Here is a 16,496-nt window from a genome sequence, read left to right on the forward strand (position 1 = left end):
AGGGGAGGAAGGGAGGAAGGAAGGAAGGGAGGAAGGGAGGGAAGGGAGGAGGGGGAGGAAGGGAGGAAGGGGAAGGAAGAGAGGAAGGGAGGAAGGGGAGGAAGGGGAGGAAGGGAGGAGGGGAGGAAGGAAGGAAGGAAGGAAGGAAGGGAGGAAGGGGGAGGAAGGGAGGAAGGGAGGAAGGGGGAGGAAGGGAGGAAGGGAGGAAGGGAAGGAGGAAGGAAGGAAGAAAACCCAGATGCCCATTCCTTCTCACTGAAGCCTTATACCCCTTCTCCATACAGGCTTCACTCTGGAGCCCCAGTGTGATCTTTGAGGGCTGAACCAGGCTAGGTCATACAGGTGGATCCGGGGCCATTGCCAGGGCAGGGAAGATGCACTGGAAGCCATGGTTAGGGTCTGTCACATCCAGGACGAGTTCCCCTTCCCTCTGTTTCATTTGAAGTAATGTGCCCTCCCTGTGCCCCCATTCCCTGTGGTCCTAGGGGGGCTGCCAATCCCAGTCATGGTGGTACATTTTCCTCGACATTGTTGTTAGTTCAGGGATAGGCAAGCGACCCCAGCTGACCTGATCCCAGCTTCCTTAGGGCTTCTGTTGGGAAAGCCATTACTTTCTGGATTAGCAGCACTAAGAATGTAGACGTACGGCTACCATATAAAGGAAGTCTCTCTGCAGCAGGAGAGCATAAGGGCAGTGTGAAAAGAGAGACAGAGACAAACGGAAACGATAGACATGGGGGTGGGGGTTTAGGGAAGAAGATGGGGGAGAGAGAGAGAGGGAAAGGGGGGGGAGAGAGAGAAAGAGAGTGTTCAATGACATCAATCATTTGGGCCCCTGGGTTCAGCGGTGCCTAACTTCAGACCTACCCCTGGACTTCCCAGGTGTAAGATCCATTCATTAATTCCCTTTGGCCTAAGCTAGTTTGAGTTGGGTATCTTCATTTGCAATCAGGGCCTGCCCAACGCCTGCAAAAGCATCAGCTCTCTATCCCCTTTCTCACAGTAACTACCATTTATTAAACACAAATTTGTCATAAATTATTGTCAGATGCTAAGTGCTTTGCATATCTCAAAAAATCCTTCCCACAATTCTATGAGGATGTGGATAGATTATGATGGTTGTCAATTCTTTGCCACTGTCCCTTTGAGAGGTGGAGTGTGTTTCCCCTTCCCTTGACTTTCGGCTGGTTCTGTGACTTGTGTCAACCAAAAAGGAGTGACAGTGATGCTGGGTAACTTCTAAGCCTGGACTTTAAGAAGAGACTTTCAGTTTCTGCCTTCAAGTTTGGTACAGTCTATTTTGAAAGCCAGCCTTATGTAAGATGTCTGACTACACTGAGGCCACCATGTCATAAGGAAGCCCAAGCTAGTTACATGGAGAGGAGGCCACTGGAGAAGCTCTGGGGCACTAGAGGTATATGAGTGAAGCATCTTGGACTGTCCAGCCCAGCCGAACCACCAGCAGAATTAGCCAAGTGAATGACCAGAGCCAATAGTTCTCTCATAAGGAGCAGAAACATGCAGCTGAGTCCTGACCAATTCCTGACCTAAAGGATCATGAGAAGTAGTTACTTTGGGGTTGTTTGTTATGCAGCAAGGGATAACTGAAACAGAATGATATTTCCATTGCATAGGTAAAGAAACCGAGGCTAACATGGCCTATACTGTAAACTTGTAAGCAGCAGCGCTAGTTTCCAACCCAGAGTGTCTGAATCTAATGCTCATGCTTCGCCCTGCATACCTTGATGGGAGAGTCATTCCCCACTGCAGTATTTGGACTGTGGGAAAATTGGGGGCTCTGAATCCCAGCCATTGGGCTACACCCTCTCTCATTCTCTCTGGAGTTAGATGGAGGCCTGAGGCCCAGTTCTAGCGAACCCAGAACCCCAAATCCTTCTTCTGTCCCTTTACCCTCACCATCAGCTTTCTGAGAGGAATCAGAAAGAAGGAAATGTGATTGGATGCCAAGAGAAACTTTGGGACAACTTCGCTTCATCTCCCTCTAAGCGTGATTGGAAATGCCATTCTGGGCAGTCTTTTCAATGTTAATGGGGGTGAAGTTAGTTTTGATGGTAACAAAAGCTGATGTTACTAATAACATTTTCATCACGTTCTACAGTTTATAAAGTGCTTTAATCCTATGAGTTTGGGTGGCCCTAAAAGTCTACCCTCGAATTCCCCAGGGGCCACAGAAACAGAAAGACAGATAAAGGTGTCCCCACACCCCCGCCCCAGAATTAGGACAAGGGCTGTGGTGAGAACTGAGTACACCACCGGAGGTTCTGGCCTTCTTTCTCTAGACCCTCTCAGTCTGCTCCTTTCAAGAGGCATCCTAGTTCTCCCCCAGCCTGCAGATTCAAGCCCTAGATGTGTACTAGAGAGAACAAGAAGAATGCCAAGGGAGAGATTCGGTACTCTTCGTTGCTGGAAGAGCCCAGTCCGGTAGGGGGAAGATAGGGAACCAGGGTGATGACCCCTGAGAGGCTAGTTCTATCAAAACCATCTCCCTTTACTCACTCCTTTCAGAGCCTGTCCCCATGGCAGCCCTCCTCCAAACTATGGGCCCAGTCCTATTGATTTAAATATTTTTATTGATACTAAATGCACCCACCCACCCCATGGCCAGCAGTTCTGAGGAGCCCCGCATCCCGAGGCCTAGAAACTGGCTCTTTGGTTTCTATCTGGGGGCCGAGGAGAGAGGTCTCCCCCAGAAGCCCCCGGGAAGCGCCCCTTGGAGGCTCCTCCGGTGCCCTGGGCCTTGATGAGCGGGCGTATATCTCAAGCCCCACCGCCTCACAGTTTCTAGAGAGGCCTGGGAGATGGACTTTCCCAGGGGAAACCTGGCAACGCCCCCTGCTGGCGCCCAGAGGTCCCGCAGGTGCCGAGAGGCGGCTCTGCGCGCAGTCTGGGAAGCCGGGCGATGGGTCAGAGGCAGAGGCTGAGTTCCTTGCGCACGCGGCAGCGGTGGCACTGCACTACGCAGCACCAGTGGAAGCGGCACAGACAGTTCTCCTCGAGCTGCACGCTCTCCTGGCGGTGGCCGCGGCCGCAGCACAGCAGGTCGCAGCCACTGAGGTCCGGGGCACTGCTGTTGCAGGCGCGGCCGCGCGTGCCCGGCGAACCGGTGCGCCGGTTGGGGGCGCAGAAGTCGGGCGAGTCGGCGGCGTATAGTAGGTCAGCGCGGCCAGGCGGCTTGAGCGTGCGGACAGCGGGCAGCAGAGCCTTGCCATCGTTGGTGCCCATGACACGCGAGGCGCCGTGGAAGCGCTCGAGCAGCCGCGCGCCCACCTCGCGGAACGGGGGCAACTTCTGCCAGCAGGTGCGCAGCGCGCATGAGCCCGACAGGCCATGGCACTTGCATTCGGTCCGCGTGTGGCTCCGCACGGCCTGCGGGGAGCAGAGGCGCGGGCGGATGGAGACAGATCCGGAAGGCGGGACGCGGCGAGGCCCAGAAGACCGACAGAAAATAAGATGGGGAGGGTGGTGGATGAAAGAAAGAAAAGAGCAGAGACCAAAAACAAACAAACAAAACAGGAGAGCGCAAAGTGGGGAGGAGGAAATCAAGGGCCCCACAGCCCGGAGAGGAGGAGGAAGAATGATGGAGAAGTAGGAGAAGTGGGGAGTGGGGGTCACTATGCAGCGTAGAGGTTCCGGGATCCAAAGCCAGGGAATGGGGGAGAAAGCATAATGGACAGCAGGGGAGAGATTCTCCCTGGAGGGAGGCGGGTGGGGAAGGTGGCAGCTTCGCACCCTATTCCTCCTGCCAGGCCAACCCCCTCATTCCTGCTCCTCAGGGCCCCAGGCAGAGCAGGCCGCCTGGGCTCTGTCTCCGCCACCCCTCCCCAACCCTCTCCGACAGGTATGTGGGCCTGTCTGGACATTCCTCTCTGGTCCCCCTCTCACCCCCCTGCCCAATGCCTCAGGCCGGAACCCTAGAAGACATAGGATGTGTGTGTGTGTGGGGGGGTCCCTAGCACAACCTAGAACTGAGGCATACGGTACAGGAGGGCCCACTGTGGACGCACTACTGAGAACTGGAACCCAGGAGTCCTGCCCTTTATTTACTATTTATGTCTGAAGCTGGGGTCGAAGACTCACAACCCCACTAGGGATTTAAGGGGTCAGACGCCCCAGGAAGATCATTTCCGGAAGCTCAGAGTCCAGGGGCCAACCTGATCTACAGACCTGTACATCTCCCTCCCGCTCCCAGGCCCCTTCTGTTTCCCCCCATCGCCTCCTGTAAACATCTGACTCAGACTGCTTCTAGTCCCTAAACAGGAGCTCATGGGACCCTCATCCTCACAGAGGGAAGGGGAGAGGCTGCCAGGGCTCTGGACAGGGACTGGTCTAGGATTGCTGGGCAGCCAGTTAAGTGCCCAGATCCGATCACAGCTTTCCGGCCGCTGCCTGACCCCCTTCTGCCATCAGGATCTACTTCTCGTTCTTCTCTCCTTTCCAAGCCCATTTTCCCTTGGACCTGTTTAGTCCATTTCCAGGCCTCCCCAACTTCTCCCAGCTCCCCTACCTCCAGACCCCATACCTTTACCTCGCCTCTATCCTTTCTTTCGTCCCCAGCCTTTGTCTCCCTCCTCTGCCCCTGCCCTGGCAGCCAGCTCCCTACCTACCCCAAGCTTTGCCCCACATGTCCTGTCTCAGAGGTGTGTCCTCCCTACCTGAGGTCCCTAAAGGCCCTGGGTCCTCTTCCCTGGGTGTCCCCTCCCTACCCTGCTCACTGGGCCATCAGCCCCAGGCCCTCCCAGGCCCCCCAAGTAACTCCCTCTTCTAGGCTGGCCACTTCCCCTCCCACATGCCCATCCAGGCCCCCAGCCAATCTTCCCAAGTGGTCCCCATGGCCACGCTGGCTCCCCTGCACACGTTAATGAACTCCTACACTGCATACCCTCACTCACACCCTCACTTCCCCACACCCTTCCACAAACTCAGTCCTCCGCACATACCACACTCTCCCACATCCTTTCAAAGCTGCCCACACTCACACATTTCCGCACACGCATTTCCACACACACACACCCTTACACATCCCTGCCCAGACTCACCAGCCGGCCCGCCTCGTTGTTGTGAAGTTGCACCAACGCACGGATGTCTCCGCGTCCCCGCTTGTGCTGCGCGTCCATAAAGAGCCTCGACTTCTCATCCCCGAAGTCCACGTCGTCGCCGCAGCCTCCCCACTCCCAGGCGGCGCTGCCGTCGGGGGAGCCCGCGGGGCCCGGGGGCCCAGGGGTACCTGGCAGGCCGGGGGGACGGGGCGGGGCCCGGCCGCGGGGCGCCTGGCAGCCACACTGCAGCAGCTCGCCCATGGAGCAGGCCTGCGTGACGGCGTGGCTGGCGCCCGCGGCCGTTATGGCAAACACGAAGGCCGTCTCCCGGATGTCTGCGGGGGCGGGGAGGGGCAGTCAGACAGCAGGACCAAAGCTGGGTACTGGGGGAATGCGGTGGGCCAGGCAGTGTGATGGGGGGTTGGGAGACAGGATCAGGGCAGGGTGCCCTTTGACCCGTGGGAGAAGTGGGGCTCAGGCAGCCTACCCAAACCTCCACCCTCTCCTCTGATCCCCCAGCGAAGAGAAAGCAGCCCCCTCCTGGTCTCCGCCCCACACTGACCCTGCTGCAGGATGCGCCCAAAGGCCTTGCTGTGGCTGGAGCAGTTCCAGCGGCGGAAGCGGAACTGGAACTGGCATTCTCGAACCCCTAGCCGGGCGCCCCGCGCTAGCTCGGCCACAACTTCTGGCTCAGCCTGGCACAACTCAGCCTGCCGCCCTGCTAGCCGCCGTGCCTTCCTGCAGATGCTGGTAGGGTCCATGACCAAGGGGCTGCCCACGGCCCTGGGAAGCAAAGAACAGCAGATCAGGGGTGTGACTCAAAGAGCTTGGGTGAGGGGGAGGGAGACCAGCCCTGCCCAGCCCACAGCCAGGAGCTGGGACATGCCTCTTCACCCACCAGCTCCCCACAACTGAAATTCAGATTATCCTGTCTGGTTCTCTTACTATTCCATTTGTGTGTCCCCTCTTAATTAGGTTCTAGACTGAAATTGCTATAGAGCAAGGATTCAGTATTAACCTTCTGTGTACATCTTCATTAATAAATCCTTATAGGAATTTGACTCAAAGTGAAGGCACCTGGCACCAGGTAGGCCACAGTTAAAATTCAACAGGCCTAGCCCAAAAGGGAGACAAGGAGGAAATTAACCGAAGAAAGATCAAGAAGGCTGTCAAAGAAAAGAAAGTATATATCATAAAGAGATACCAAAGAAAAGTAGACAGTGACAGAGAAGGATCTGGTCTTAGTGGACCACAAGCTGGAAATGTGTCAGCTGATCAGCCCTGATGCTAGAAAAGTAGTGGCAATCCCAGAGATAGAGAAAGCCACAGGAGGTTAGAGTGGCTAGGGAATGGAGCCTCCGAGGAAAGTCATACTTTCTCTCTAGCCCAGATTTCTCTTTCTGTCAAATAGGAAGGTGACGCTTTGATCTCTAAAGTGGGCCCTCCCACCCTGATATCCCCTGTTTCCCTGAACAGGAGAGCAGGAGGAAGGAACTGGGGACTGAGTCTCTGAAGCATTGTTGTAAAGTAAGTGACACTGACCCTTCTCCTGCTCCAGGGTCTGTGACCTTTTCAGAGCAGGATGGCAGCAAGACAAGCTTTTGGTTGCCATGCACCATACCCCTGAAGGTTATACTGGCTAGGTACCGACACCCGGGTGGAACCACTTTAATTGGATTGCTCTTATTTGAGCACTTGGGGGCTGAGGGTAATTTGAAACCACTCAAAAATCCTTTAGCGGAAGGCAGAATAAAATTTTGGGTTGGGAAAAGCAGCACCAAGAGATGGAAAATGCTGGTGGATAGGTGCCAAAGGTCAAGATGGCCTACTTTTCAGTTTAGTCTTCGTGTGCATCCGCCCCACTGTCCCCATTTGCTCTGTAGGTACGTGCTGACTAGGCACGTTCTGGCCCCAGAGCAAGGAGATGTAATGGGCTTACATAGCAGCAGGAGGAATTTAGGTCTTAAGCTAGAACTTCTCAACACTGAGGAGTGAGATGTTTGAAGATGTGGTTGCAGGAAGATGTGTAAGCTCAGTCCTTTAAGATCTCCTACCACCCCCTGTGACACACACACACCACCACCCTATCAGGTTATTGTCATCACCCCTACCCAAGTAGTCCAGGAGCCAAGGTTCTCTCCTCAGTGGACAGACTTATAGTCCAGACCTTTCTTCCTCCATGCTTAGGACCTGCCCATCACTGTGTTCCAGCTGTAGCCTGGGAAGGTCCAGCCCCAACCCTGTCCTTACCTCTCTCTCTCTCTCTCTCTCTCTCTCTCTCTATATATATATATATATATCTCCTTCCGCCTTCCACCTACTTATCCCACTTCATTACAAAAAGGATTGGGGGGCAGCTTCCAGCATGGTTGTACAAGGTCGGCAGATAAGACTATGGAGCAAGCACGTTGAGAGTTAGGACCGTCATTTTCTTTTGTCTCCCGTGGCAGATTTTTAGCTACTTAATTTGTATTCCCCCCTCCCATTTTTAATGAAAATTTGCATATTATGAACAATTACTATAATACTACAATGAATACCATTTAATACATGTTTTTGAATGAATGAATGAGCCATCTAGGGAGAAGGTCCTCACTTGAGCCCAGGCCCCTGTCCACATGGTTTCATGACTCCTAATTAGCTTCCTCAAACATTTTCTTTTTCCCCCGCCGCATTCAGAGGCAGGGAAGCGGGCCTGCCCACAGCTGTCCAGCTCCTCTTCTGCCACCTGCATGTCCAGAACTCCACCTGGGAGTCTGGGGCCCTGCAAACCCATCTTCCCCGCCCCACCCCCACGCCGCTAAGTTCCCCACTCTCCCCTCCCCAATCCTGCCCTCTGCTAACTCCCTGCTTTCCCAAGGCTGACTGGCCTTATCTTCCCAAGGTTACTCTGCCCTATCCGTCTCCTCTCCCTCCTCCTGCACTAGGAAAGCAGGAGACGGTGTGGGTACGCAGGCAAGAGGGGGAAACACCTCTTGACCTTGTCCTTTTCCCAGGAGCTTGAGATAGGAGAGGAATCGAGAGGAGCATGAGAGGCAGGGCCCTCCAGGAGGTGGGGCTGGCTGGCCCTTCACAGCGTTGAGGGGCTGCCCCGGAGTTGGTTTCTGGTCCGGGTCTGGCTCCCCAGGCTGGCTGGCTGCCTGGGAACTAGGCTTGTTTACAAGTCAGTCAGGAGGAGGGATGGGCAATAGTAGCGGCTAGAATCCCAAGGGACTGGCTTGTTCCCTGCCCTCCTGTCCTCACTCCCATCTTCAAGTCACAGGAAAGGAAACTCCGAAGGGGACTGGCAGAGGAGCATTGGGCAAAACAACAGGCCTCGCTTTTGTACCCTGGTCTCTGTCAGCTCTGGGTGAGCTGAGCCACTCTGGGCAAATCAGTTCCCTCTCTGGGCTTCAGAAAAGTGAGGAGTTGGCGAGAGAGGCTTGAATATCCCGTCTAACTTTAACACCATCTTTAAGAGCATCAACAAAGAACTCCCCCATCTTCCTTCTTCCTTTACCCTCCTTCCTTCCCTTCTGCTTCCTTAGGGAATGAACTCTGCTGTCGGGGCCTCTGAGTTAGCATTCGTCTGAGATCAGCCCAGAGAGGATGTGCCCGTTTGGGAGCATCTGCGTGTTTGGAGCGGGGGCGGTGACGGGAGCACAGTGGTGGTAGGAAATATATAATATATAACATGTAGGATCTGAGATCCTAAACAGATAGTCACTCCAGCATAGAAAAAACAAGACTAGCCCTAAAAGACATCAGTATGCGGACAAGATGGGACAAGCCTGGGTCTGGCCATTCTAGCTGGCACGGCCTGTGCCAAGATCTCCCTCCCAGGGACCTTGGTCAGGGGGCAGCCAGTTCCTACTGACAACATCTGTAGATCTAAGCCTTGGAGGTCCGGGTTTCTGGACTAACTTACCTTTCCATTCCTGGATTCAGAGGGCGGAAGAGAATGTCAGAGATACTCTAGTCCAGCTCCACCCACTTCACCCTTATTGTACAGGTGAGCACGGTGAGAAGAGAGGTGACTGACCCTGGCCACTCAGTGGAGGGATCCCCGCTGAGAGAAATTTAGGTGAATATTTTAAAAACCAAAGGGACCGGAGGAAACGGCCACCTGCGGTCTTCGGATACCTCGTGTGGCCTCGCATGCCATCCTCCACATAGCCCTTACTCTGAGCAGGGTTGGCTAACTCAGAGCCACCCCTCGCCACCCCTAAGTAATCAAAACCTCACCCAGCATCTCTCCAAACTCGCCTCAGATCCCACCTGCTCTAAGGAGCCTCCCCTGGGCCCCAGCCCTCACTGACCTCCCCGACTTGCATCACTCCAAGTGGCACTCATTTGGGGGGTGTTTGTTATGCTGCGAGGGGCATAATTATTTTGTCATGTTTTCTTGTCCTCCCTCTCCAATTAGATATGAACTCACTCGAGACAAGGCCCTCAGGAAGAAGTAAACGTCATTAGCAGAACACACTCAGGGGTCTGAAGACCCATCGGACTTGGGTTTGTGTCTGGGCTCTGCCATTTGCTGGTTCTATGATGTCAGCAAGTCCCTAGCAAGGGAAGCTGGTACTTATCATTGGTTGAACGGATGATGAAACTTAACCTTCTGAGCCTCAGTGTCTTCAACTGTAAAATGGAAATAAATAATACCTGCCTACTTCCCAGGTTACCTGTGAAAAGAGCCTGTCCAGAGAGTGGACTTCCACAAGTGTTTTGTCTTCCTATTCACACCCTTAATCATCTCCTGGGCCTGCACAGCGCACGGCAATCAGGCAGCGTTTGTGAATTCCTGAGAACATGCTTTTCTCCAACTCTCTGCCCTTACTTAGCCTGGATCCCAGTGTCTCCTCCTCCCCTGTCAGCCCAGCCCGTGGACCAGGAGCGCCCTCCAGGACCCCTCCCTTCTCCATCGAGCGCTCCTCGGTCGGTGGATTCTTGAGGCCGAGAGGACCACAGATCCTTCTGATGCCTGCTCCTCTGAAGGGTCTCACAGCCAGCCCCCCGCTAGTTCCCCACGCTCCTTAGTCTGACCCTCACTCCCAAGAGCCAGCAGAGGGAGCCCTGAGCCCTGGGGCCGTGGGCGGGGGCTGCACAGGGGTGGGGGAGGTGGGTGGTGGAGAAGGGGCAGAAAAATGTTGCCTGACGGCTGCTGAGGCAGCTGGGCCCGGGCCTGTGCCCGGCCCGCCTGTCCTGTCCTGCTCTGTCTAACTCGGTAATTACTGCTCCCCTCCCCCTGTCCCTCCTCCCCTCCCCCTGTCCCTCCTCCCTCCCCGACCACCACATCAAAGCCAGTGATGCCCCAGCTCCATTAACCCCTGCCTCCCCACAGCCCCCCACCACCCCAGCCCAATCTGGTTCTCTCTGCCCTGTGCTGGGTGCTGCCCTTCCCACCTCCTCACACTTCTCTCCTCCTCATTGCTCTTGGAAGAGGCAGGGGCTTTTCCTGCCCTGAATGACTTCACTGCAGAAGAGGGCTTCCCATTGGTCAGGGCTGTGGGAGGCAAAGGCATGGACACGGTGACCATCCGCTGGATATGCCAGTGAGCATCCGTCATGTGCCTTCTGCTCTCCCATGCTGAGGTGGGGAGCACTGTGTGAGCGTGGGGATGGGGGAGCAGAGGGGCCCATGGAAGGCCCTGTACCCCTTTCCTGAGCCCCACAGCACACAAGGGTGCGGTACTCAGCAGGAGGTGGGCTCCCGGTCCCAGCCCTCAGCAACTTGCATTCTGGGGGGCCTTGGGCAAGTCACCTCCTGTCCCTGAGCTTTGGCTAGAGTTCTCACTGTAAGTGAGAAGATTGGACCAGATGATCTCTAAGTCCTTTCTAGATCTCGTTTCTGGATTAAACAGAGGGCTCCAAGCTGGAGAAACCAGCCCAAGAGGCCAGGTGGAAAGTGGGTGAAGAACCCTCCCAGCGACCTTTCCCTCCCCGAGCTCCTCCTCAGGCAGTCCAGGGGAAGCACCCAAGATCTCACCCCCCCACCCCGCCTGCCCCCCGCAGGAAGGAAGGCGCAGGCTAGAGGGCACCCTCTCCAGCCCCCAGGGGCCGGCTTCTGCGTTCCCCAGCGCCTCCTGCTCTGGCTGGCTGGGTGCCCTACTGCCAGCCTGACCGAGGCCTGGCTGCCCGCCCCACCCTCGCCTCATCCCCTCCACAGCTGGATTTCTCCATCAAAGCACACACTCTGGAATCCCCCTCACTGGGCCCTGGTGATCAAGCCTCCCACTGACCTCCCCCAACCAACTCCTGGCTTCTGATGAGAACGGGGCAGGAGGGGGCTGCACCCCACAGGAAATGTCACAGTGCCAGGACTCTGGTGGGCTCAGGGCATGCTCTGGCCTGGACCGAGCCAGCCTCCTTTTGCCCCTGCCCTTTTCTGCTCACAGCCCCATTGTCTCCCTCCAGGGGAAGCTGCCAAAGCGGGAGGCCTGGAGGGGGTGCTGGACGGCCACCCCACCCCCGCCCCATCCTGAGTCTGTGGGGGCCAGCCACAGGAGTGCCCATGAAGGGTCAGGGGCCCCAGAGGAAGAGGGGATGGGAAAGGGTGGGGGCAGTCACAACTGGAAAACCGGGGTGTCGGGAAGAAGCCTGGGTCCTTTCCCTGCTTCCCCGAGGGACTAGAGGTGAGGCTGTCCTAGGCGTCTGTTCCTGTTTCCATAGGGAAGGGAGGCAAGATGAGATGGGGGAAGGGAGTGAGACTGAGTGGTGCTTTTCCTAGTGGAACAAGGGGAGGGTTAGTTTCTTTCATAGAAACTATAAAACAGAAATAGGAAAGAGGAAGGGAGAAGAAGGGAGACTGATGTGGGTATTCTGTGAGAGTGAGCTATTTTCTACATCCACTGATTGGAGGTATAAATAAAGATGGGTCAGACATTGAGAAGAACTTCCCGGGGGAGGGGGGAAGGGGGGCAGGGAGCAGGATAGGAGAGGTGGGAGCTGATGACCAGAACAGGATCTGTCAGGGCCAGAGCATAGGCTGGATGGCCTGGAGGCAGTAAGCTGGACAAGATGACCTCCAGAGAGCCTGGCCAGTGTCCTGGAATCTGGGATTCTGCAATTCACAAAGATATGGTTACAGATGGGAGAGAGACAGACAGAGGCCAGAGGCAGAGTTTAGAAAGCATGCATTGCATCGGAGAAGATGGGGGAGGGGGAAAGAAAGTGGAAGCGAAACTTCTCCGGGACCTGGAGCCAGGTCCCTGAGCCTATTCCAGGGCCTGGGCCGCTCTCCTCCAGGACCCTCCTTTCCTGACCGGGACAGTCCAGTCGCTCAGAGTTCCTGGGGTCCTGTCTCCTCCCAGCCTGGCTGCTGCTAGAATGTCAGCCTGGACTTCAGTGGGCTGCTGCTGGACTTCAGTGGGCTGCTGCGAGGCCAGCTGCTTTCCTGTCCACCGCTAGAGCTCTGGCCTGGCTTCTCTGAGAAGCAGAGAGAAGAGGTCCAGCAAACCAGTCCTAGGCATCAGGGAGCAGCCTAGAATCTCCTGGCCTGAAGAAGCTCTTACTTATGGTGAAGCCTCCGGGGTGGGGGGCAAGGAATGACAGGAGCCTCTCAGAAGCATCTGAGTGAGGCATTCGCCAGACACCTTATCATCCCAACCCCTCACTCTTCACCCGGCTCGCCCTGCAGCTGTGGCCATGAAGGCCTCTGTGTTCTCCCACACCTGCCTTCCTCACCTCCTCCCCCACTCCCTGCTTTCCAGCTTCAGGGTCAGTCTCCAAGGGACCAAGTCTCTCTCCCTCTGGTGTGGCTCCCACCCAACAGCCCTTCCTAAACAAAGGAACCCCCATGGATACAAACCCCAGAAAGATGAACTCAGCAACACTCCATAAAACTGTCCCCAGCACCTTCAGTCTTCCGGGCCCTAAAGACAAACGCTTGGCCTTCCAGGAGCAGGGAAAAGAGACCCAAGAGGAGATGGTTGTCAGTAAAATGCATAACTGGCATAGTTGCCCAATGCATGGAGTGCAGTGGGAGCACAGAGAAGGCAAGGGAGGGAAGACAGAGAGACAGCTTCATGGAGGAAGTGGTATTTTTAACTGGAAGGATGAGAAAATTGGGACAAATGGGGCAGGGGGAAGGGAAGGCAACAGCCATCAGGGAGAGACCCCTGTCCCCATACCTTGAGGAAGGGCAAAGTTAGGAAAGGTGTGCATGGGGAACAAAAGATAGAGATGCCTTTACAAAATTTTGCTGGGGACCCTGGATTTTACATTTAAATTAATCCCCCTTTTCACCCATGGGGACTCTGGCCAGAACCTGGGGTGTCGAGGAGGAGACTTACATTTAGGAGCACCTCCTAATGTCCAATTATGTTGTAGGTCATCCCACATAATCCTCCTATGGAGCCTGCCAGCTAGGGGGACCGACTCCCTGTTCTACAGTTGAGACATCTGGGAGCAGGGAGAAGTGGCTTGCCCAAAGTCACAGGCTTAACAAATGGGGGAGATTAGATCTCAGCTCTGTCTATTTCAAAGCTGCTACTGCATTATTCTAAGTCAGGATCAAAGGACGCATGTTCCCTAGCCAGGACCTCGGTCGTCCTCAGTTTGTCCCCTCAGCGACACCCTGAGGGACTTCTCTCCCACATCATGGAAGTGGGATGGTGGCCAGCAGCTCCCTGTGTGGGCATCCAGCTATCTTCCTAGAAGAGAAGGATCTCCCTGCCCCACCCCTTCTTCCAAATCCCGGGGTGGGAGAGGAGTGGAGGGTAGAGAATCCAGCCAGTGACATTGTGATATGCAAATAGACAAGACCTTGCCTTCTTACGATTGGCTGATGCACCAGCGGTATTGTCCAAGTCCCTCCTCTCTAAACACAACTATTCCGGGCGGGTCTTTGCTGCTCCTGAGACTGAGAAGGAAAAAAAAGTCTACGGGATCCGGATCTCTGAGCGGTCCCGGCCGGGCACCCACCTCCCCAGCCTCTGTCCACCTCCCAAGACTCAAAGTTCCCTCAACCTTAGCTGCCTAGGCGTCTGCTCTAGCTAGGGCCAAGTCGAGAGGCTAGGTCTGGGAAGACGTCCCCAACCCTTGGCTGGCCAGGCCTCCCTCCCTTCCTCCAGGACCCTCCGCGGTTCCCAGTACGTCCCGAGCTGCACATTTTTTCACCCATGACCCCTACATATGGAAGGGCATAGGCTTGGTCCCTTCCTGCCTTTCCTCCTCTTTGGTCGGGGAGGAGGAAGTAGAGAAAGCTAAGGTTCTGACTCGGTTTCCCCTTTACACTCCTTTTCCCGCCCCTACCGCCCACTCTGGAGGAGCCCAGACAGAAGCTGGTGGGTTTGTGGGCAAAGCAGGGCGGGGAAGAGGCAGCTGTTTGAGTCTTCCCGCCTGTGGCTTCCCACCTTGCTCCCCTCTTTTCCCCAAATCCAGCCCTCCTCCCCTAAATCCAAAGCCCTCCTCGCAGACTCTTTTATTCGGATCTCAGACTACAGATCTTGCCCGTCTCCCCAATGTCTTTCCTACCCATCTGCCAATTCCTTGGTGACCTGGATTGGGCGCATAATCTGGGGTGGGACACAGGAGAAGGAAACACAGTAGAATGTAAGGGGGGAGCGGGGGTGTGTGGGCATATCTAAGTGGCATTTCAGAAGTGCCCCTGGAGGAGGCTGGCAGGAGCGGCACGCACCTCCCCCTCACGTCTCCAGCTGCCCGGCGGCTGGGCTCTGCGCACAGGTAGAGCCCGGAGGCGGCAGGAGCACAATTCAGAGCCCCACTATCGGTCCCGAGGTCCCCGCCTTCGAGCTCCAGGAGCCCCGCGGGGACAGTCAGACGCAGTACTCACCACCACAGTCCGCCGACGTGCGCCGGACACAGGAGCAGCAGGAACAGCAGCCTCAGGCGGGAGGGCGCGGGCGGCTGCATCGTGACAGCTCTACCGCGGGCCGGGGCGGCCAGGGGACGAGGCTGCGGGGCCAGCCGGTGCGCGCGGGGGCCCGGGCTTCAGGGCGAGCGCGGCGACGGCGGCGGCGGCCGGGAGGCGATGGCTCCGGCGGCGGCGGCGGCGGCGGCGGCGGCGGCGGGGGGGGGGCCCATCCCGGGCGAGGAGGGCGCGGCGGAGGCGGAGAGCGGACGGGGCAGCCAGCGCCTGTGTCTCCTGCCGAGCTCGCTCGGGAGAAGAAATCAGAGCCGGGGGTGGGGGTGGGAGGGGAGGGGGGCCGGGGCGGGGGCGGGGGGCAGGGGGGCCGTGGGGGTGGCAGTTGCGACAGTCAGGCGGCGGGACTCTCGGGAGGGAGCCGAGCGCCCCGGGGCGGCGGGCGCGGAGCTCAGCGGAGGGCGGGAGCGAGGTCCCGGGGCGGGGCCCGAGCGCGCTCGTGGCTGGGGGACCCGCCCGCCTCGCCCCCTCACCTCGCCTCTCACCGCCTGGGAGCCCCCGGCCGCCGCCCGGAGTCGGGGGCAAGGAGGGGCGGGGAAGTAGGGTGGAGAAGGGTTAGCGGGGGAAGGAAAAGGAGCTGAGGAATGGGGGACGGGCTGGAAGAGAGACGTTTGACAGGTTTGTTGACTGTAAAGAGAGAAAACTTCCCAGGAATGAGGGAGTTTGGGTTGGGGGGCGGTGCGGAGTGGGATGCTGGAGCGGGGGCCAGGAGAGGAAGTTGGCCCCGGGCGCTGGGTGCTCCGGCTAGGGGTGTCGAACTCGACGGCCCGATGGGCACACTCCGGAGGGGTCACCTCTTACCGGACCCGGCCTCCGCGCCGCACGCCCCTCTTTCAGCCTTTCCCTGAGCACGGGAGGAAGCGCTAGGCCTCCACTCTCCTCCCCAGCCCCCGCCTCATCAGGCCCGACTTCAGGGGAGGAGGTGCGGAGGGGAGAGGACACAGCAAGAAGAACCTCTTTATGGCCTGCGATCCAGCGCTCGCACGTGTAGGCGAGCGACAGAGTGGAGCTTGCAGACTTCCAAGAGAGTGAAGGGTCAGAACTCGCTGCAGCCGGGCCTCGTGGGTCCGTGGGTCCCTGCCTCAGGCCGCTCCCCCCAACTTGGCCGGGGCCAGAGGGGGTGGGAGGGCCAGCTGCAGGTGAGATGGCGTTTATCTGATTCTCTAATGCCACAAAAATGTCTTTGATGCCCCTGGCCCCCTCCCCACGGGGGGAGATCAAAGGCCCCGTGGGGAGGAAGGACAGCTCCATTCATCACACCAAGCGGGCTGGCAGGGAGCTGTAGTCCCTGCTCCTCCCTCTGGCCCCGTGTGCCCCAGGGGTGCCGAGGGACAGGTGGTGCAGGACATTCCACAGCAAAGGCCAGTCTCCCTGCCACCGCTGTCCAGAGCAGCCATCAAGCTGTAAGGGTGCTCCTGGGTGGAGAGGACAGACAGACGACCTCAAGCCCGCGTGGCAGAAACTTCAGGCACCTGGAGGAAAGCTCCCGGTCTTCTGGAATGGGAGGGGCGGGGAGCACCTGAACTTGGGGAATGAGGCCACTGCCCAAAGAAGTAAGAGGAACACCCTGGTGA

At 57.2% G+C, this 16,496-nt stretch overlaps 1 protein-coding gene across 3 annotated transcripts; it reads right to left on the bottom strand.

The window, feature by feature from the left end:
- Positions 1–2,577: 2,577 nt before the first annotated feature.
- WNT6 (Wnt family member 6) lies at positions 2,578–15,145 on the bottom strand. 3 transcript variants are annotated; one of them, XM_027121060.1, is made up of 5 exons: positions 14,833–14,865; positions 12,847–13,899; positions 5,620–5,840; positions 5,058–5,392; positions 2,587–3,387 (listed from the first exon to the last, which is right to left on the bottom strand). In XM_027121060.1, the coding sequence occupies exons 3-5, from the start codon at positions 5,816–5,818 to the stop codon at positions 2,926–2,928; spliced, it is 996 nt and encodes a 331-aa protein (XP_026976861.1). In that variant the 5' UTR covers positions 5,819–5,840; positions 12,847–13,899; positions 14,833–14,865; the 3' UTR covers positions 2,587–2,925. The 3 variants fall into 3 exon arrangements, with proteins under 3 accessions (XP_026976842.1, XP_026976861.1, XP_026976852.1); XM_027121041.1 differs by lacking the exon at positions 12,847–13,899 and having other exon boundaries at positions 2,578–3,387; positions 14,833–15,145; XM_027121051.1 differs by lacking the exon at positions 14,833–14,865 and having other exon boundaries at positions 12,847–14,761.
- Positions 15,146–16,496: the final 1,351 nt, after the last annotated feature.

The sequence above is a fragment of the Aethalodelphis obliquidens genome, unplaced genomic scaffold (assembly GCF_003676395.1).
Source record: "Aethalodelphis obliquidens isolate GAN/ISIS:26980383/991018 unplaced genomic scaffold, ASM367639v1 scaffold2, whole genome shotgun sequence".
Classification (NCBI taxonomy): domain Eukaryota; kingdom Metazoa; phylum Chordata; class Mammalia; order Artiodactyla; family Delphinidae; genus Aethalodelphis; species Aethalodelphis obliquidens.